At 48.5% G+C, this 21,946-nt stretch overlaps 1 protein-coding gene across 2 annotated transcripts; it reads right to left on the bottom strand.

Annotated features, from left to right (window-relative positions):
* Window positions 1-2,981: 2,981 nt before the first annotated feature.
* Window positions 2,982-21,795, bottom strand: eftud2 (elongation factor Tu GTP binding domain containing 2). Of its 2 annotated transcripts, none has more exons than XM_039739540.1 (28): window positions 21,688-21,795; window positions 21,474-21,587; window positions 17,328-17,493; window positions 17,138-17,216; window positions 16,868-16,943; window positions 14,650-14,715; window positions 14,385-14,420; window positions 14,079-14,169; window positions 13,905-13,987; window positions 10,469-10,635; window positions 10,253-10,377; window positions 10,108-10,171; window positions 9,780-9,870; window positions 9,565-9,700; window positions 7,931-8,058; window positions 6,338-6,531; window positions 6,077-6,188; window positions 5,690-5,830; window positions 5,500-5,601; window positions 5,345-5,427; window positions 5,182-5,268; window positions 4,969-5,095; window positions 4,798-4,885; window positions 4,562-4,680; window positions 4,386-4,480; window positions 4,115-4,268; window positions 3,554-3,661; window positions 2,982-3,366 (listed from the first exon to the last, which is right to left on the bottom strand). In XM_039739540.1, the coding sequence occupies exons 2-28, from the start codon at window positions 21,573-21,575 to the stop codon at window positions 3,271-3,273; spliced, it is 2,916 nt and encodes a 971-aa protein (XP_039595474.1). In that variant the 5' UTR covers window positions 21,576-21,587; window positions 21,688-21,795; the 3' UTR covers window positions 2,982-3,270. The 2 variants fall into 2 exon arrangements, with proteins under 2 accessions (XP_039595474.1, XP_039595475.1); XM_039739541.1 differs by having other exon boundaries at window positions 21,684-21,792.
* Window positions 21,796-21,946: the final 151 nt, after the last annotated feature.

Here is a 21,946-nt window from a genome sequence, read left to right on the forward strand (position 1 = left end):
GCAAGCATGTGAAAGGCCAAGACTACAAGACCACCCTTTCCCACCAGACTGCTGTTCCTGTGACAACACTTGCAAATATTACGAGGAAGCTGAAGGTCTAAGGGACTAGAGCCAACCTCTAAAGTGGAAAATCACCCCCAGAATGGGCAGAAGGACATTGAAGGACGGTTAGAATGGCAGACAAAAAGCCAAGGACAACTTCCAAAGAGACACGAGCTGAACCCCAAGATCAGGGTCCATCAGCATTTCATCACACCATGCGTCACGTTTGGACTGACAGTGGACTCAATGGAAGAAGACGCTGCAGGACCTCACTGTTGAAAGACAAACATAAAGGCAGAGTGGAATTTGCTCAAAAGCATATTGACCAAGGGAGACCAAGCTGGAGTCTCCTGGCAAGTCACATCAGCTCTGTGTCCACAGATGACAAAATAAAGCTCTGAATGACAAGAACACAGGAGCTGCTGTGACATGTGCAGGAGGCTCGTTGGCATGGGGGACCTCGAGTCTGTGCAGGGAACAATGGAACCTCAAGACTAACAAGACATTGTGGAGCTAAAGGTCCTACCCAGCATCAGGGCACTCCGTCTCAGTCACAGGTCAAGGACCCTCCACCAGGATAAGGAGCCAAAATACACAGCATGGTGAAGAGCATAAGAAAACACATGAATGTCATTAAACGTCACCCCTGTATAGCCACTAATTACCATGCGGCAGCCAGACCACCAATTCATCCACCTTCAGCTAAGCATATGCAGGCCCCACCGGTACTGGGATGGGGACATCGAGGAGAAGCTTCAGTTACTGGGGCCAACAGGTGCAGCGATGGTGGTCGTGATTTCTAGTCGAGATGTGTGTGCTCAGGTTTTATAAATCGGACTTTTATTAAACATTTTCACACTCAAATTCATTTAGCTTAGTAAATGAGACCCCAGGACTTTGGGGACTTCAAAAGTGGACTTGAATCTGGTGGGCCGAAGGGCCTGCTCTCATCACAACCGTTCTACTGTTCAGTACCACTCTCCACACGTGTCCCCCGTCTTATTTTAACACTTGTGTCGGGCCACCATCCCAGCTCCTTCCTCATCCCTCACACTCCTCAAATGCCACTCTTCTCTGGACACGGCCTCACAGACGGATGGGGCGCTATATAATCCAACCTGTGGACGCCCAAGCTCTTCTTAGAGGGTCACATTAATCTGCTAGACCCCCATTTTATTAAATTAGGATAAATACTCCTTCAGCCTCCTAATTCTGTCCTATTCCAGCTGCAGCAATTCCACCAACTCAAGGGTCTCCTACTCGCTTAGGGTGGTCTGTGAACTTCAGCCTTATGAAGGTTGTTTATGACCCCACCCCACTGACCTGAGGACCCCCCTTTCATGTGGCTCTTCTGGAAAGCCCTGATAAACCACACGCCGTGAGGTTCACCCCCATAAAAGTCGGGCCCACCTAAGCCAAGCTGACCGGTCAGTGACACACCCAGACCCAATTCTAATAATTACTTTTGTTAATTTACATGATAGGTCAGGCTTTGCTATCCTGTGACCATGACGGTCACCCCCCTCAGCTCTTCTATGACACAATGCCATCTGCTCGATTCCAAATCAGGGATTTCCCCAGCTGGCAAAGACTTCTGCACAATTATGTGAGGGGCTAATGGACACTCGATGCCCACTTTATTAGGTCCACCCATGTGAGTCTCTGTAGCGCCCCTTTATTTCCAGGCTGAACAAATTCATTTGTGGATTCAACAGCATCACGTAACTCCTGCCACAATGGTCTCATATTGGACCGGGACCCGAGGACCATGCAGACCACTGAAGTTATGGCCCCGTTCAGGTCAAGATGTGGCACACTGTCCTGGGGCCATATAAAGAGGTGGTCAGCAACAAGACCTGGGCACACTGTGGCACTGAAATGGCAGTCAGATGTTATGAGGCCTACCATTAGACTGCCAACTGCGGCCTGTGCCAAAGACACAAGGCAGGACAGGTCCAAGGCCTTGTGCCATCTGCAGGTGTCGGAGGTGCCCGCTCTGCACATTCCATCTGTGACTGGGCTAAGTGTGGCCTCTCTGGCCCATCCTTCAACCTTGGATGTTTTCCAATTCGTCGCCCCTTATCGATTACCTCTGGAGAACAAAGTTCATCAAAATCCCTAACGTGCAGCAGGGTACCACCTGCCACTCCAGATCTCGCCCACCCTAACATCACATGAAGCTGAGAGGAGAGTGAGAGCCACCAGGCAGCCCTAATACAGAGGCCACTCAGTGTATAGTGACCATGGAGAATGCCTTCCTGTCCCTGCTGTTCCCTGGCAGTCCCCACACCCCGATGCACATCCCACTTTCACTTTAGGTGCTGCAGTGTTCGGTGGCATCTGTCCTTTCTCGACTGCAGAGGGGGCCAACAATGTCACCCGTAGGTACCAATGGTGCCACTGCCCTGTTTAGTACCGAGTGCTATGTAAGCCCTGGCAAGCCCTACAGAAGCACTAGGAGTCTGGACAGCTCTACGTGGTCATCCCCAGCTCCTGGGCCTCAAAAAGCGTCAACCTCAGCAAGCCCCAAGTCATTTCAGTGACACACTGCTGTATAGTGCCTTTCAACAGCAGAGCCTGAATGAGACAAGAGACGGCAGGGCCGCACTAACTGCGGCTCGTCACACGGCCCTACTCTCTCTCCCGCCCGACCGCTCTCAGGCACACAGAGGTCAGCTTTTTCCGAGCCCGGCTCATTCCGTTGGGACTCCCAAACATCCTGTGAGGCGGGGAGAGCAGCGAGCGCGATGGCGTGAATGTGCCATCACTGCCTGATGAGTCGGCAAGGGTTCACAGGGCACAGTGTAGGAACACAAGCAGACACTCGGGGGAGAAGGCAAAGGAAGAAGCTCCTTCCAGCCCTGAGAACAGCTGCACACAGCTGGAGGAACGATGGGCAGCCTGGGAATGCCAGCGAGTCACACGAATGGAGACAGAGGGGTTTTCACAACACGGATTCATTTAATGACTAAGTGACAAGGCCACAAGCCTCTGCCTCCACCCCCACCCCCCTTATATAAAAATAGTCTCGTCTTTAAAAAAACAAAAACAAAAACAAAACACCAAAGTCTTGTCGTCAGTCCTGAGGAAACAGGTGTGCCCAAGCGGCATGAGGTCACAGGCCTCACCTGACCTTCAGGGTGCCCAGACACCGCCCCCTGGTGTTATCCTTCACGTGTGATAAACGTCCCAATTCCAGCCTGATGAAAGGGCACAGTTGAGGGCGCATCACATGGGATAATTCAACACCACATCCTGCTTGGCCAGCTCCAGCAACATAGGATCATCGAAGAACTTGCTGATGCTCACATCCTCACTGAGACCCTGAGGCAAAAGAAAACCGAGCATGAGTGTCCGTGCTGGGGACCCTTGTGTTTAACCCAAGCATAGCAAGTCCTACTGCTCCTGTACCAAAATCCTCCCAGAATCCCACCAGTCTACAGCAACGACCACCTGCAAAGGTCAAGGCCACAGCCAATGACAGAACCAAACAACGGACAAGAATACCAACCTTGCGGCGCCGAGTCTTGATCATAAACTCTCTGGCCAAATGGGGTGCTGGCTGAGGCTCTAGGGGACGAATTACAATTCCTTTATCTAGGGGGTCACCAGGAACAATCTAGAAAAAGAACATGAGAGTCAAAGGTAAACGGTCCAAAAAAAAAAAAAAAATGAACACAGTCCTGAAGGTCAGTGATGAATTAAATAAGACACACCAAGACAGAAATGCCAGCTGCCACCTTCCAGATTCAAAACAAATGACGAGAAAAAAAAAAAAATGAGGCAATTACTGGAGATACAGCGGGTGAGCCAGAAGAGGGCAGTGATACTCGGGAGCAGAAACTGCACTCCGGTGCCCACGTGTGGTCTGCAGGCTGACCATTAAAAACTTCCCCTGAGGGAGCTGACTAAGGGGCTCCCCCATCTGCTCAACTAGCTTGGCAACTCTCTAGCTCTGCAACTGATTTGCCAGCATCAGATGTGACCCAGCAACACGTTACACGCATGACATCCCAGCAAAAAGCAACTTCAGTGGAGAGAGACAAGAATTTGAACTTCTGTACGTCCTTACCTGCCAGTGATGGAAGACCGAGAGTGAGAAGGCCTGGCCCTGAGTGTGCGTGCGCAGGTCAGTCTCGAACCCAAACGAGTCGATGGCCGGGATAAAGGCCTTGATGGTGTAGAGCGGGGAGCCGGGGATGGGGGCGTCTTGTGTGACATGCCCTCTGCAAACACACAAAGCTCTCACTGTTACTTGCGCCAGGGTTAGAACTCTTACCCTTAACCTCAACCTCCCAGCAAGGTTCTCTGTGAAGAATCAGCCAAGTCTGCTGCCACTGTACCTTCGGCGGGCCAGCACGGTGTACACAGCGGACACACAGTCCGCCGGTGCCTGCACTTCAACAAAGTAGTAAGGCTCCATCAGCCTGGGGGTGGCCTGTAGAGAGAGGCGAGCAGGGGCCCAGTCAGCACACGTCACAGGCCTCATCCCCCCACCACCACAACACACCACCCTCACCATGAGGAACGCTGAGTAGACGACTCTCCTCGCTGTAGGGATGATCTGGCCGCCCCCCCTGTGCAGGGGCTCCTGAGCAATCACTGCATCCAGGATCTTGAATTTCACATTGCGGATGGCTGCAGGGAAAGATGACAGAGATGATCTGCAGACCAATCAGTTAGAGCTCAGTGCCCAGCACCCTCCATTAACTCTCTATGCATCGCCCGCGTCAAGAGCAGGACCGCCCTACTCACGCTCATCGCAAAGGGGCCCTTCCCTGGTACCCCACTGGAAGCCCTGAACGATACTCTCCTTCACTGACCCCAGCAGAGCCTTGTCCACCTGTAAGAGAGAATCAGGGAGAGGGTAAGGCAGCAGTGGAGGGACCCTCCAATTACCAATGGGCACGGTCTGCCCTAGCCCACCTCAGAAGGCAGAGTGTCGTCCACCAAGATGTTAGGCCCGGTAGCGTCTGGTCCGAATGCCCAAATTGAACGGGCAGCCAGCAAATCCCAGTCGTACTTGGTCTGGAAGAACTCTCCCAGCTTCTTCCTGGACAAGAACAGACAGGACAATTTGGACAAGAAGGCCCAGACAGACACAAACACAGAGCTTCACAGCAAGAAGCAAACGTTCACCTGTTCCACGAGATCTGCACCACCTCGTTCTCAATGTCCTCAGCCAAGCCCTTCTCCAAAGGCTCAGCAATCATGGTGATCTTGTTTCTAAATGAAGGGACAACAGAGTGGTCAGAAGCACTGTGGTGCCAAGGGGCAGACGGCACGGCATAGAAGCACTCACTTCTTGTTGGGCGTTTCCGCAAAACACTTCAGGGAGGAGGTTTCAACAACCGTCTCACAGAAGGTCACCACCGGATCTGCAACCTACATAGACATGACATCAGGTCAACGCTGCCCCTGCTTAGACGTGCAGAGCGCCTCCGACAAGACACTCACCTTGATGTCGATCTCAGAGTACATCTTGCGGAGGTCATGCATTACGCAGTCGAGGTACAGCTCTCCTGTCCCCAAGATGACATGCTCGCCGGACTCCTCAACCTGGAAAGACGACACAGTTACACACACACACACACACAGACTGAAAGTCTCGGGCCGAGCTTAAAGAAGACGCACGGCCACCACTGACCTTGGTGGTGAGGGACGGGTAGCTCTTGTTGACCTTCCGCAGGCCGTCCAGCATTTTGGGCAGCTCTGAAGGGTTGACGGGCTCGACTGCAATTTTAATCACCGAGGCCGTGTTGAACTTAAGGGGTCTGAAGATCTGAGCCTGAAAAAGCAGCACGGTTACTGAACTTCTGCTCAGTGAAGCCTGGTGAGCACCACTTTGATTCTGTGGTGACCTCTACTGAACGATATGTCATACTGCACAACTGGCACATGCCACCTGTCATGCCCTACTGTTTCAGCCCTAGCTCGCCCATGGCTGCACTGTACCAATGTCACTGTGCCACTAAGCTGGGCAAACCTGACTAATGAAAGTACCAAGTGGCGTTCACGTAGCTCGGCACCTCACCTCCTCATTGCCTCGTGGCTCCGTGATTGTCGCCGTTTTCACAATTGGCTGGTCACATCCTTCGATTAAGACCCAGTTACCAGCGGGCACTCTGTTCACTTCAATCTGGTATCTATTGTCCAAGAAAACCAGCACATCAGCCCTAAACATCTGTATGGCCCCCAATCAAGCCCATGAGAGGCAAGTCAGCTGTACAAGCGGCCCACCTTGAGTTCCACTTTATATTCAACTGAGCTGCTCACTTCCACTGGTGAATCGTACCTGGCCATGGAGATCCACAGACGTCCTACAGTGCAGATCTGAGAGTCCTCCTCATCCTCAAGGGTGTAGTTCTCACCAAGCACCTTGACTGGCTGCCCAGCATGAATGGTCCCACTCAGCACCCTCCCAAAAGCATGGAACTGCACACCGTCTTCTGTACTGTACATCTTCGTAGTGTGGCACATTAGTGGCCCCTGTCCAGAGACAGACGTATGTATGTAAGTAAGGGGTCTCAGCAGACAGAGACAAATGACCCCTGTTCGTGGCTGAGATTTCAGCAATTTGTTTAAACAAACAAAAAAAAATCAACAGCAATCAGCAACATCCCCTTTGGTCCTCAATCTAAGCAGAGTCCTAACCTGGACTCACAGAGACCCCTAGTGGCCGGCTGTACCAGTACAATTACCAACAATGCCAGGCCCTAGGATTTTTTTTTTTGGCATTTGGTAGAAATCCCAATCTTTTCACATTACCTTTAGGGCTCAGCCACTATACAGCACCCCTGGTCTGTCACCTTACCTTAGAAATGGACACCAAGGGGCACCACCCCTTCCACAAAGATGGTCTCTCAGGTTCACCAGTGCTTCAGTGGTCAAAGGTGTAAGCTTTATAAACGTAAACCACCCATTCAACGCACTCTTGCAGGATACTTCATCATGATTAGCCTCCGAGTATCTGCACATATTAATAACCCTAAGATGACAGCAGCAAAGCGCACCATCACACGCTTCATGGGCCCCTGACGTCACCTCAGAGCTTCAAAAAAGCAACCATCACCAATCACTTGCTTCATACGTTCACCAGGTCTGCTCACTTTGGTCCAAATGTTGTCAAACTAAAGCCAATCCGATGTCAGCACCATCTGCTGGCCTGAACACCACACGGAGCCTGTCAAGGGGACACTGTGGCTTGACCGCTGGGGATTTCCTGTACAGCGAGGGCACTACAATTTAGGAGGAACAGCTCTCCTTCATATATAAAGAACCTGAAAGTATGTGTGTGTGTGTGCATACGTGTTTTACTCTTTTCTTATATTTAAGAAGTACCAGCAATACTGGGGTGACCTGCTCAGAATCAATAGACTTCTAAGCATTTTACAACACAGACAGGCCGTGCCAAGCTTCAGCCGGATACAGCGATTGGCTTTCTGAGCTATCATGTCCACAGACATCCATCCTCACACACAGATAGGCCAAAATAGAAAGTCCAAAAACGTGGCCAACTCCTATTCAGTGAGGCTGAACCTTGGAAACTCGACGAAAACCTGCAGACTCCATGACAAGACTTCTCCATCTAAATGCCTCCACGACAGTATGTGTAGAGAAATTAAGAGACGTGCCAGGCCTTTGCACTTTTCTACTTTACAGGCATAACGGCCCTGCAAACCACAACTCCAGCACATGGAGCAACAGGTGGGTAAGCAGGTGTGTCTGGATAAACGATGGAAACACTCGGTGTGTGTGTGGAGGCCTTTAGACGGTGCCAGCCCAGCCCAGCACCACCCCACCCCACCCCAGTGCCATACACACATTACATACAGTCCTGCACCAAACACTGAGCACGTGCACACAGGTAGGTCAGAGAAAGCCTCACATCAGGGTCACACTCGGACATGGCCTCTCCCAGGTCAGAATCCAGGCCTCCCGTATAGGTGTGCTCAATCTTGTTTCTGGCGCCATCTTTGGGAGAAGGGATGTGCTGCACACACATGTCAACAAAGCCTGTGAAAAACAAAAAGGGAACACAGAAATAAAGTCAAGAAAAGCAGACAGGAAAGTTGGGGGACTGGGGGGTATGGTGTTTGGGGGGAATAAATAAATAAATAAATAAATAAAATAAAAAAAACACACACACAAGATAAAGACCACCTCAGATGACTAGTCAGCATCAGGACCCCCGCAAACAACAGTGCGGTCAGGCAGTCACTGTGCCCACTGTACCGAGCGTGAAGGTTTTTTACTTTGCAGATTTGTTGAATGAGAGCTAAACCATAAGTGTAATAATAAGAAAATACACCAGACGATAACTGAAGGATTTCTTTAGTGATTAACGCTGATACGGAGGAGCCTTCTCAACCATAGACTGTCAAAAAGCAAAGTGGCTGTGATGCCCTCGCATTACACAGCAGCAGATAGCAACTGGAATCAAAACCACCACCTAGCTAATGACAAGTGGCACACTGGCACATCATACACACAGGTGAAGAGATGGAAGAGCCACCCTTGAGAGCCCACAGACGTGACTATTAAAGGGCTATGCGTGTGATGAAGCACATGATCATTCACGCACTTCTACTGCAGTTTCATGGACGTTTACTGCCATGTCCTCTGTGGCTCTACTCTTAGTCCACTGTCACTTGTAATGGAGGTGGTGACCAGAGGAGCGTGAAGGACTGCTATGTGAGCTCCTGTATGCCAAATACTTTCCCTTGATGGCAAAAAGTGGAGCTGAAGATGACGATACCAAAAAGGACGTCAAACTAGAAGCAAATGGCCTCCAGGTAAATGCAGCAAGGACCAAGGAGATGGTTGGAGGTGAGGAAGACGAGGGCACACAACCATGTGACATGTATAGCAGAGGTGCTGGGAGCCGAGTTGACAGAAATGGAGGCATAAAATTGAAGTAGTGTGAAAGGCAGCCAGCAGGAAGCAAGTGGGGTCCTTGTGTGGAGAAAGCGTACGACGCGAGCAGAATGTTAATGTAGAAAGTACACAGCTGTTTAAAGTAGTAAAGCTGGGTACAGCAGTGACAGCCAGAGTGAAGGGGGCACGGGCTGTGCACCATTGTAACTTCTAAAGGAGTACCTCTAGCACTGAAGAGAAAGGCTTATGAAAACTGTGAAGAGAAGTATGGCAGAGAGTTGACGGGGATGAAGGAACATGACGCAAAGCTGGAAAGAACGGACAGGAGAATGGAGTGGAGGATGTGTGGAGTGCCACGGAGTGAGAGAAAGATCAGGATGGCGTTGAGACTTGGGGTTAAGGTGATGGGTGTTGTGCCAAGGAGGTAAAGAGAAAGGATTATAGAGTGAAGCCCAGACGTAGACCCCAAAGAAGAGGAGGCTGAAGGGAGTGCCAAATTATATTAAAAGAATGGTTCTGACCCCAGGACCATGAAGAAGATTTGGAGGCCAGCTGGCTACCCTTTAACAAACCCAGAAAATGTCTACTAAAACACTGGTGATGAATATCATTTCATCTTTGGCTTAAAGTCTGCCTCCTGCTCACCTGAAAAATCACCAAAGAACTTGCTACAGACCAGACGCAGGAGGGGCCGGATATTCAGCTTCAGCTCTTCTTTGGTCAGGTGAATGCCGAGCTCATCAAGAACTCGAGGTAGAGAGGTGTCCACATCGCCCACCACCTGAAGGGCAGAGACGCCAAAAGATAAGAAAACACACAACCTCCCCTTTACAAGCACCGGACAACCCCAAGGATCCCACCTGTGATAGGATCTTGTAGAGCGGCTCCAGGATAAACTCCACAAAGCTACGCTGAGAGTTGCTGCTGGGTGCTTTCTTGGTGAATTTCCTCCTGCAGAGTACACAATACGTCAGCCCTAAGTAACAATCCCAGAAGTGGGCATCAATGTGATGTGACCCTGGATATAGCGGGTTGGATAATGGACGGATGGATGGCTGGCACAAGGACTACATGGGGTCAAATTTAAGGCCCAGAACATGTACTGAGTATTCAGCACAGGAACAAAAAGATGGCAACACGTGTGCGTGTGTGTGTGTGTTCGTTCCAGGGTGGGCCTGTCCCACTTACGTTTTAGGATTGAAGTAGATGTCTCCCCAGAGCCTCTTTGAAAACTCCATGTAGTTGATGTCACCTGAAAAGTATACAAGGAACAGATGTAAGGAAAGGATCCCGTCGGTCACAATGAGCTTCGTTTTTCACACAAACATCTCACCATAAGTGTCCGAGTAAATCTTGGCAAAGGAGCCGAGAGTGAAGCAGATGCTGTACTGAGAGCTGGCGAAGCACACGTTCCCCAGCAGCGGAGACACAATCAGGTTCTCATCAGTGGTGTACATGCTGCCAAAAGGAAAGTGGAGTGCATCAGGGGAGCCAGCCCAGCGACATACAGCAGCAGCTCTGTAGGCAGCACGCTCACTCGCACGCTCACCTCAGGAGGCCGTTGACTTCATCCACAATGTGCCGCAGCTTGTAGTAAGCGTCTGTTGGCGGCAGCTTCAGCTCCAGGATAAGTCGGTCGATCTTATTGATGCAGATTGTGACCGCCAGTTTCTCTTGAACCGCATGCTTGATCAAGCGCTCGGTGTTCAACATGACCTGCCGAGTGAAAGGAGCATGGAGTGAGTGACCAAAGTGTCACACAGGAATACAGGCAACTTTACAACTCCTCACGCGTCTCACACCCCTAGGGCAGGACCGCGAGACTTTTTGGAGGACGTCAGAGCTTGGGGTTCCTTTTTATCTCCTAATTTTAAGTCAGCAGAATGTCCAAAAGTATCAACTGTTTGACTGGAGGCTCCTTTTAGACTGCTTCCCAAATCAGTGAGAATTAGAGAAAACACTCAATGTGGTCCCGGCCATCTTTTGACAAATTCTTCACGCCCAGTAGTTTACAAAGTTGAACCAAAGCTGACACGATACTGCAACGAAGGTCCACTACAGAAATCGTCCAGTGCAGCTCCACGCAAAGCAATACTCTGAATTCTTCACCAGCAATCTTGAGTGGTGAGGAAATGAGGTGGGCCTTCAAATTGCAACATTCTTGTGGAATTTTTAGTGCTTTGGTAGCACAAATGAACACAAACATTCAATTTCAAAATGAACATTTTCCAGTAGATATAACCAAGACTTTATAAAGATACCTGGGCTCTAAACATCTAGATGTCCACACAGCCAAGATGCAACGTGGGAGACTTTACAGCATATTTCACACACACACACAAAAACGACGAAAAAAGGAACAAAACAGATCTCCTCAGAGGCCGAGTAAACCGATAGGAGATTAAGAGGAAAAATAAGAGGGAGCAGCTCCTTTACAGCTGCAAGAAGAATGACATTAGCTTCAGGGAATACGTAAAGAGTAAAGGGAAACAGAAATGACACCAAAGTACTGCTAAACTGGACAACCTGGAACCCTGTGAGTGGCGACTGAGAGGATGAAGAATGAGGAGGTTAGGAATACGAGGAAGAGCAAGAGAGAACAAGAATAAATAGATAGAAAAAAAAAACACTCTAAACTAAACTCCTCTTACCTGTCAGGATGTGAATGACCAGTAAAAGGTTATTCCCATCACCACAAAGCTAATGGTGGTCTCTTAATGGAAACTCCCACCTGTCTCTCAGCTTCAGGAAGATCATCTGAAGTGAGAAGCTCTTCGGGGTGGGGGTCCGTGTCGCGCTGCCAGGCTCAATCCCTAGTGCTTCCCCGTCTGCTTTTGGGCTTGTGGGGTCTACGCTGGCATCAGTGACGTTCAGTCCTTTAGGTGACCCCATTTCTCAAAGTGTGTCACTGTCACTGCTGCTTTTTCTTACACATGTCAAATTATTATTTAACAATTATTTCTTCTATCCTTGCTAACTCTTAACAGAATTTGCCAACTTCATCAATTTCACATTTCTCTCTTCACTATGCTTATCACTAACCGCCGTTCTTTTTTCTTTGTACTCCCAGTAAAACAGTAACTAGGAGCGCAGCCTGTGGGCTCCAGGACATTGTCTTCCACGGACTCTCATTTTAAGGACACAATTCGTCCCCCTCTGCAGCAAGACTCTTGTAGGAATCACACGATGAGCTGTGACAATGGAACTCCAATTCTGTAATCCTCAAATTAAGCTTACAGCCATTTTGAAACCATCCATCTCAGACACAGAGCTGCAACCTCCCCGCATTCCACTCCACAGCATATGTGGTGGCGGCAAACTCAACATCGACAGATTCTATAAACTGGTGTAGGAGGCCGAGCTTTCAGCCATACAGCCTCCTTCCGCTGGTCTCAGCGTTTCAAATCGATCCCTGGGCCGGCCTTGGGGTGCACTCGCCGTCACACCACATTCACTTTTCATCCATCTTGGATCTAATCTCCCCCTGAGCACACATGAATTCATGTATAGGAAACCAAAGTGTGTGTTTGAATAAACTGCAAAGTCAGCACTTCATGTGCCCCACATGAGAGGGTGGGCATCAAACTAAAACAAGTGGCAGTTCAGGTGGGTGCAGAATTGGCTCAGACACAGGAAGCGGAGGGTGCTGGTGTGAGGAACCTCATCAGAACTGGCCGATGTTAAGAGTGGTGACCAGCAAGGGGGCAGTGTGGGGGCTGCAGCTATTTTTAATATCTATAAATGATTTAGATAGGAATATAAGGTACAAGCTGGTGAAGTTGGCAGCTGATACCAAGAGAGGTGGATTAGCAGATAATTTGGAATCCGTTATATCATCACAGAGGAACTTGGACAGCAGACAGGCTTGGGCAGATTTGTGGAGATGAAATTTAATGTCAGTAAATGTAAAGAATGACACACAGGAAGTAAAAATGTGAGGTTTGAATACACAATGGGGGGTCTGATAATCGAGAGTCCATCTTATGAGAAGGATTTAGGAGTCATAGTGGACTCTAAGCTATCGACTTCCAGACAAGTCATTAAGAAGGCTAACAGACTGTCAGGTTATATAGCGCCTTATGGTGTGGAGTACAAGTCACAGGAGGTTCTGCTCAAGCTTTATAACACACTGGTGAGGCCTCATCTGGAGTCTCCATACAGACACAGCAGCACAAGAGAAGGCCCAGAGAACAGCAACTGGGCTGATTACAGGGGGCTACAGGGGATGAGTTATGAGGAAAGATTAAAAGAGCTGAGCCTTCACAGTTTAAGGTAAAGAAGATTAAGGGGAGACCTGAGTGAAGTGTTTAAAATGATGAAGGGAATTAGTCCAGAGGATCGAGACGGTGACTTTAAAATGAGGTCATCAAGAACACGGGGACACAGCGGGAAACTGGTGAAGAGGAAATTTCACACAAACATTAGGAAGTTTTTCTTTACACAAAGAACGACAGACACTTGGAATGAGCGACCAAGTAGTGCGGTGGACAGGAAGACTTTAGGGACTTTCAAAACTCGACTTGATGCGATTTTAGAAGAATGAAGTGGGCAGGACTGGCGAGCTTTGTGGGGCTGAATGGCTTGCTCTCGCCCGAGTGTTCTGATGTTCTCTAATTGAAATCACTTTGTTACGTTAAAGCAGATGCTTATCCAGTATCAAAGGACCACCGGTGTGGCAGTGGATCCTAAATGGTGTGTGTTAACAGTAAATGAATCACCACAGCGGCACTGACAGCTGGAACCAGCTCCTTCCAGTCACGACCAACAGCAACCCCATAGTCACCATGGTGAAACGGCCGTCCGACTATTGTGAAAGGCACTACTGTACAGGCCACTGATTCTGTACGTTTCCACCTCCAAGATGGCCTGTAATGAAGTTTGCCATTTCAACAGCTGGATCTTATAGTGTACTATAAAAAGCAGACAGATAGCCCACCAACTGCACTACCAGGACCCCAGTGCCATCACAGCCATGTAATACTCACCCCCTCCGCTGCATCAATGAACAGCACAACGCCATCAGAGATCCGAATTCCAGCCGTCACCTCATCTGAGAAGTTCACGTGACCTGAAAGCAACAAGATCAAAGGGCTCACGCTCGGCTCTCTTCCCATAATGCACCTTTCAGCATCTGTTCAAAAGCAGACAAGCGTGGATACCTGGCGTGTCCATGATGTTGAAGAGGTATGATTTGGCTCGGGAGTCCGGCAAGACCATAGTCACCGGGGTACTTTTGATTCCAACGCCTCTCTAGGAAAAGGGGAGACAATTGAAGCCATTTGTTAAAAAGTGAAGGAAACACAGCAGCAGCGTTCCTATGTTCACACACCCCACGGTCTTAATGTGGACTCTAGCATTACATGACCAGGACGTGGACGCTGACCGTCAACTGGCTTTCCAACACAGCAGCACGGGGGCCAAGCAGACGTCTGGCAGTCTAAGACAGGTAAGCCATCAGCACTCACCTCCTGCTCTGTAAAAAGGATGTCCGTGTACCGCAGCTGTAATTAAGAAAAGACACAAGTCAGACATTCTACTGTTACTCCAAACAAAAGCAAACTAAAAACACTACAAAGTAAGGAGGGCAGCTGAAAACTGAAGTAGAACATTATGGGGTAAAAAAAAAAAGGGGGGGGGACAGAAAGCATCAGGGTTTTAAAAACGGAGGTCTGCAGGACCCCCATCACCTCCTTTAGAGAGTCCCCATCGTCTTCCAGGGCAGATACTCACATCTTGATCGGCGCGTTTCCTGATTTCAGGGTGCGTCTGCTCAATCATGCAATCCACAAAACAAGTCTAAAGGGAAAAACAAAGAGCTCAGCATGTTGAGCGACACAAGCCAAGTGCAGGAGTAGGGGTCTCACGGAAGAGGACATGGCCCACGGTCTCCCACACACGCACACTTATCAGAGAGCACTTCCTGCTCCTTGAAGCTCGTCATTCGCAAATACCAAAACGAGATCGCCTCCCTAAGGAGTTCAGCCCAGAAGTCTGGATGGTTGTAATAAATAAAGGAGGCCCACTAAAACATAACAGATCTTATTAGACAGAAGACCCCCATACCCTAACAGCAGTTACACTAGCATGTGGTGCGCTTCTAAAACCCGGAGGAGTGTCAACAAGTTGATGTAAAATGAACAATTCACTACTACTGGCCTGGTACTGCGTTTGGAAACCTAGAAGCTAGAAGGTGGTCCAGGGGTCCTCATGGTTCAGCAGAAGGTGAGACCCCAGTGAAGACAAATCCCAAGACACCTCGGTCAGCTCCAAACTGCAGAGCGAGTGTGCCTGTGTGCGCTTTGCAGAATGAAGGCGAGCAGGACTGACGTGCCTGCTGGGCAGATTGGCACTGTACCAATGTGCGCAGACAGTATACGGGGTGCTTGAAAGGCATTCAGAATGACCCGTATTCCTACATAAATGACTTAAATCTTCATCAAGTCCTAAAAGTAGATATGGAGAACCCAGCAACACGAATGAGACATACTGTAAGTACCACACTTGGTCATTTATTTACCCAGTAAGACATATCTGTGAGTGGCATACGTATCTGAAGGTGAGATCAGAGCCGCGTGCTGTCAATCAGGTGTGAATGGGCCCCCCCACAGGCCTCTGTCAAGGGGCTTCATCTTCAAACACATCTGTGCAGTACCAGAGTATCCTGCCACGGACCTCAGAAAGGTGCTGGGAAAGGCTAGTAAACCATCACTAAAGAGTGCCAACTGCACCACTCCACTGCCAGACAGGCCGAGTACAAATGGAGGACGTTTAAGATTATTGGGGGTCTCCAGCGGAGCGCTTCACCAACAAAGATCACTCCAAGGGCAGGGCAGGCGACTGTCTATGAGGTCACCTCAAAGTAACCAGAAGGTTCTCTCTCTCACCTTGGTTAACGTTTAAGAGTCAACTGAACAAGAGTGGCACACATGGCAGGGAGGCAAAGAGGAAGCCACTGCTTTCCAAAAACCAAACATTGTTTCTCATCCATTGTGTGCTGAAGGTCATGTGGACAAGCCTGAAATTACTGGAGTCATGTTTTCAGACAGATGAGATCAAAACAGAACTTCTTGGCTCAGCACGAGACCCTCATCCTATCTGTGAAACATGGTGGCAGTAGGATATCACGCCTTGGGCCAGGGCAGCTTGACACTTTCCAAAATGATACCAGGGAATTCTAAAAGAAAATGTCAGGCCAACTGTATGTGGACTAGAGCTCAGGAAAACAAGCCCAAGCGCCCAAGCTGTTCTACCTGAAGAAGAATGAAATAAGGGTTTTGGAATGGCCAAGTCAAAGTCCTGACCTCAACCTGATAGCCATGCTGTGGAAGGTCCTGAAGCGTGCAGATCTTTTGAGAAAACCCAGCAGCATCGCGGAGTTGAGGTCTGAGCTAAAACTCCACCAAGCGGACGTGCAGCGCTGATTGAGACCTGCCAGAAACGTTTGGCCTGCAGTTACGGCTGCAAATACTAAAAGCAAAGGCTCACAAACGTTTGCCACTCACAGATGTGTCGTACTGGGCGACTCTCCTCAATAAATGAATGACCAAGTGTGACACTTCTGTCTCGTTTGTTTAGTTGGGTTCTCCATATCCACTTTTAGGACTTGTGTGAACAATCTGATGAAGTCACATTTACTGTATGCAGGAATACGGGCAATTCTGAAGGGATCCCTTACTTTCAAGCACCACTGCCAAGTGAGACCCCCTAGCTGTGGTACAGCAAACCCCGAGGGCCACACTTTTCATACTGTGGTGTGACATGCAGCCCTGCCCTTCTCTCTAAATGTTCACTGGTAAAGACAGCATTTGTAAAGGTGGGCATGTCGCACCCGGCCTACTACTGACCCCACACCTTGTCTCTTATCCAACGGGCAGCTTTGAAATCCCCTACCGTGGCACACGATGCTCACTTCCCCAACAAATCCCAGTGCAGTGCCAAGTCCTCTCACCTTGCCATGGTGCAGATGTCCACAGAGGGTGATGTTCCTGATTAGCTCAGGACTGTCCATCAGATCAGCCAGAAACCTAAAAAGGTAAAGATACCAACGTAAGGAAACCCACCGTGCCTGAGGTCAAGTGCTGCCAGCTGTCTAAGTACAGACAGACGGCCACGAGGTGCCTCACGTCGAATTCACAAACAACCGCCAACTCAAGTGTGACAAGGAAGAGAGTGAACGCAGCCGAGCCGTTGTACTCGTAAGCCGAAAGCTAACACTCACTCCATCTCATAAACCGTGGCAGGCAGCTCCTGCTCCATCAGTGTGAACTTCTTCGTCCGGACAGGCTTGATGATGGGTTCTGTGCATAACAGAAAAATAAAACATGACAGGGGGCCACAGTGAACAACCCCTCTCCAGGTCGAGGGTCTCAAAGACATCCGCCGCTGCACAAACTTCACACCCCACCTACCTGTGAGTGGCTGAGTATCCTCCTCCTGCACGATGGTCTCCACTTCTGGCCCGTACACCTCTTCTGCAGTGGGATAGTACTTCTTATCTTCGTGAAGGACAACCTCCATTCCTGGGTGGTCATCATCTTGATCAGCTGGTTCATCGTCGTCATCGTCATCATCCATCTGTGAGAGTTAATTCCAGCGCAATTAAACAACGCTGCTTATTTCTGGACACTATAATCTGCCCGGGGCTCACGCTTTCACTTGAACAATTCAGATGGCATCAGGTGCCAAGCTGCCACGCCAATGTTGCACTTGTTATTTCGGGGGGCGATTTCTTTTATCTGATACGCGCCGCGTGTTTATATCTTGCTGTTGTGCGTTTACTGCTCCTGATGACAGTAATTTGTGTCACTGCATGGCACTTCCACTTTTGTACACATGGAATACAACGAACCAAAAAGTGCACATCGGTAAGAGAGCAACCAAATATGGAAATGAACCCCTAAATACCGAAACAGAATTAAGATCCAATACTCAAACACGTGGAGACCATGGCGTTATCCGAGACTACCCTACAGCCACGTGCTGTCAGCTTCTCCACTTCAATGCCCTGACCTGGAACTTCACTCCTGATTGCAGCCTCCCAATAACAAGGAAATGCGTCCCAAATTCCTTATTAAATGTCCCAGCAGTGACGCTGCATCATCACAAGTTCCTGCAGCCACATGTCTGGACTAATCAGGACACTTTGTTTTATCTTTCATCTTAATAAGCTCGTCGGGTTTTCATATTTCATTAAGTGAAGTGCCAGTGACCTCTCAGCACGACGACGCACTGCCCACCGGCTGAACGGGACCCGGCCGGGCTCTAAAGCCAGGAGCTTCACGTGTCGCTCCAGAGCTTTGACGTCCATTTGCCGCTCGGGCTGCACTGACTTTGTTTGGTTGGGTTGGGTCAGCTTTTACTTCCTGAAGGCAACGGGTCATCCAGTTATCCGTTTTGGAGAAGTCACATCAATCTACTGATGCCCAGATCTGACCGACTGTTAGTTTCTAACCAATCAAAAGTACGTCAGTTTATCCAAACAGAAACAATTCTGAAGAACAGACCTGCTCACCGATTAGGAGAAGGGTGAGAATGAAAACCTGCAGCCACTGCGGCCCACCAGGACTGGAGTTCGACTGCCTGCGCTAAGCTCTGCCAACTGATGGAAACAGCGAAGAGTTCATTCACTTGGCATTTGGCACAAGGGGTTCTGTCAACCACAGAGTGGACTTCTCGCCTCTGAAAGCTTTGAAGCGACCGGTAAATGAATCGGGCATTTTTGTCACCGCTGCCAGAGAGAACTTGCTATCAATGAAGCTCCCAGTAGTTTCCAGATGGTTTTGAAATGAAACAGATTTCCACTTTTTAAGTCGAAAGTAGTTTTATTTGAAGAAGGTAACAAAGCCTTTGGTTATACCCGTCATTACTGGGCGCTCCATCTGTAGCGACAGATACCAATTTATGGAAGTCAATTTCGCCAGCGGCTGAAAATTCCAAAATTGCTGCAGAGAGAGATCTTCACCTCGAGTTTGTCCTTTACGTGGAATCCAAGGCAGTAAATTCTTCATGGAGACCTCCAGATATTTGTGCGATTTCCTTCAAATCACGACACATGCCAAAGAAAACACAGACGCCAATCTGATGGCGTTAATCTGTTGATCTGTCGCATTCTTACCCATCTTAATGATTCGGTCGTGAGCGGGGTCTTGTAGATAATGGAGTGGCTTCAATTTTTATAATAATATCTTCTTTATTCTTGATAGACGAGTGACGTCTGGCCAAATTTAAAAAGCACTCTTTTACAAATTCTCCATCCGTGAAGGGATTTCTATGCTTTGCAATCTAACAAGAAACTGCTAAACTCGCCGATTGTTTCACATTTGGTTTTCTTCCTTCTCCGAATGTTTTTTTTTGTTTTGTAATGGCGTCACGCTGTTAAAAGGGGACTTTCGAGATCTGATGTTTTGTTACCGATTAACATTTCAGCGCATATTAGGACACCCGTAGAGCTCGGCGTCTCAGTTTTAAATCACATTACAACACGGTTTAGTTCTGTAGTGGTGGTCTTCACCCTCTCAAACCCAAACTCGTTCAGCTCGGCAGTCGTCTGCCCTTCACTGCTATAATTGTGTGGAGTGAGAGGTGCATAACGTGCTCACCACTCCGAACTCGGCCGGCTAGAATTTGTAAATAGGAGAAAACAGAATCCTGGGAAGGCTTGGTGACGATTAACCACAAAAGTCTATGAAAGAATTAGAAATTCCAATAAAAACGTTGAAGCGTATGTCCAAAGTCAGGTACTGAAGAAAACTCTGGAGAGCATAAGATTTGACCCGAGACGTAATCTCATCAACGATTAATAAAGTATCTATCTATCTATCTAGAATGACTTTGAGGAAGACGCAGATGACGCAGTTAAGAGGTGAAACGCAACACAGACCACCTGACTCACACATACCAAAAGAAATATCGAAATGAAAAATAATATTAACCCACAAATAAAACATTTCTCTTTACGAAACTATTATCAAATAATATGTTAAGACATGAAAATGCGAATGCGCCTATCGTCCTGGGAGGAGCTGCAGGTTGCCGACCCCTGATCTAAATTATTAAAATGACAGAAAATGAAGATTTCTCCAAACACGCAGCATACTGTCAAGTGAAATCACACATTCACTTCTTGTATGACTGACTACTGCAATGCGCTGTTCCCCTTTCTTTATGCCACATTCAGCTCTTTCAAATGCTGCTGCAAGAATCACTACACGAACCACAAAGTACAAACACAAAACCTCCTTTCCCATCTAAAGCTTTATAAGGCCGAGGCCCTGCTCACATATCTGAACTCATCATTACCTACAAACCAGGGCGCCCATTAAGACCTCAACACGCCGGCCTTCTCCAGATTAACAAAACAACAAGGACGACAGGTCCAGCTTTTAGTTTCGCGGCCCTGACTTTCCACGTTTAGATCAGAGATGAGCCTTCGGTGCGACGATTTCAGTCAACAACAACATCATTTATTTCTATAGCACATTTTCATACACACAGTAGCTCAAAGTGCTTTACATAATGAAGAATAGAAAAATAAAAGACACAGTAAGAAAATAAAATAAATCAACATTAATTAACATCGAATAAGAGTAAGGTGGTCCAATGGCCAGGGTGGACAGAAAAAACAAAAAAACTCCAGACGGCTGGAGAAAAAAAAATATATATATATATATATATAAGTCGGGCACAGTCGGATTAGCCGGGCATACTGCATCTCTCGTTGTTAGACATCTGTAGAGAAATACAAGCCAAGCCTCCACTATTCTGTTTCTTCACTTATTCTTAATTCAATGTGGCACTTATGGCCACTGCTCTACTGCCCATGGAAAACGAATCTCACATACTGGGAGCGCTGGAGTCATTGCACTGAACGGCCAGCACAGACTCTACCACAGAATGCCCAGGAGGCGATGGGTGGCTAGTTGGCCAAGGTCTCCAGGACTCTTACTACGCCTGACTTTGTCTCTCTCTGTCTTACAGTGGACTGTGGACCGCCCAGGGGTCCATCTTCTCCATTCGTGCTGCCGACTGAGCTTTGGTTTCCAGTTTAACAATTCATTAAGGTTTTGGACCCCCTCACAGTCTAAAGACACGCAGGTTATGTGGGTTGACGATGCTAAACTGGCCTCTGGTGTGTGTGTGTGTGTGTGTTTACCCTGCGATGGCACGGCGTCCTGACCAGGTATTGTTCCTGCTTTGCCCGATGCTTACGGAGGTGGGCTCATGCTACCCAGCCACCCTGTTTAGGCTAAAGCGGGTTAGGACAATCGATGGCTATTAATGTTTTCCGTATCTTTGTAAGTTTCAAGCCACTTTGTTTTCCTGTGCATTTGTCTTTAAGTGACCTCATCGTGCACGTAGTAATTTATCAAACTTACTTGACACAGCGCGCTGTTCGCACTCAGTGAAGGGCGCTATACACAAATCAAGTGAATTTGAGTCTCGTCTTCCGAAATCGCTTTTCCTGGCGAGGGTCGCGGTATTTCAGGTACATTAGAACTGAACTTATAAAACTGGCCAACACGAGCACCTTAAACACGTCCAGCGGACACGCATACCTCATCCGCGTCGCGGTCCTCCCGATCCAGGTCGTCATCCTCGTCCGAGTCGAGCTCCGGCCCGATGTAGTTGCCAAACTCGTCGTATAATTCCGTTTCCATGATGAGAAAGGTCTAAAAGCGGAGAATATAAAAGCTCACTTAGCACCCCGCCACCATTAAGGATTCATTTCTGCGCATTAACGCCAGCAAACGAACGCTCACACTCACCCACCTGCTTCGCACACCGCCCGGTAAGCTCCACTACTCGGGCTCTGAGCCGCGCCGACAACCGCTGAGGACCCCACGAGCTCGAACGCGGCCTGAACGCAAAGGGCTGCCCGATTTCCGCCTGCCTACAAATACCCGACCTGACACAAACGAAAGTAAGTCTACTGAAAGTAGTCCTGGTGAAGCTGTTTTAAAGTTAATTTAGTAATGTAGTTAATGTCATTTTAATTAGGTAAAATATTTTACAGCCTGTGGAAATAAAA

The sequence above is a fragment of the Polypterus senegalus genome, chromosome 17, assembly GCF_016835505.1.
Source record: "Polypterus senegalus isolate Bchr_013 chromosome 17, ASM1683550v1, whole genome shotgun sequence".
Taxonomy (NCBI): domain Eukaryota; kingdom Metazoa; phylum Chordata; class Cladistia; order Polypteriformes; family Polypteridae; genus Polypterus; species Polypterus senegalus.

Coding starts and splice junctions, on each gene's coding strand:
- eftud2 (XM_039739540.1), bottom strand. CDS start 21,575: ATGGAAACGGAATTATACGACGAGTTTGGCAACTACATCGGGCCGGAG. Junction 6,189..6,337: donor CTGTGGATCTCCATGGCCAG/GTACGATTCACC, acceptor CTTGGACAATAG/ATACCAGATTGAAGTGAACA. Junction 4,269..4,385: donor ACCGTGCTGGCCCGCCGAAG/GTACAGTGGCAG, acceptor GTGTGTTTGCAG/AGGGCATGTCACACAAGACG.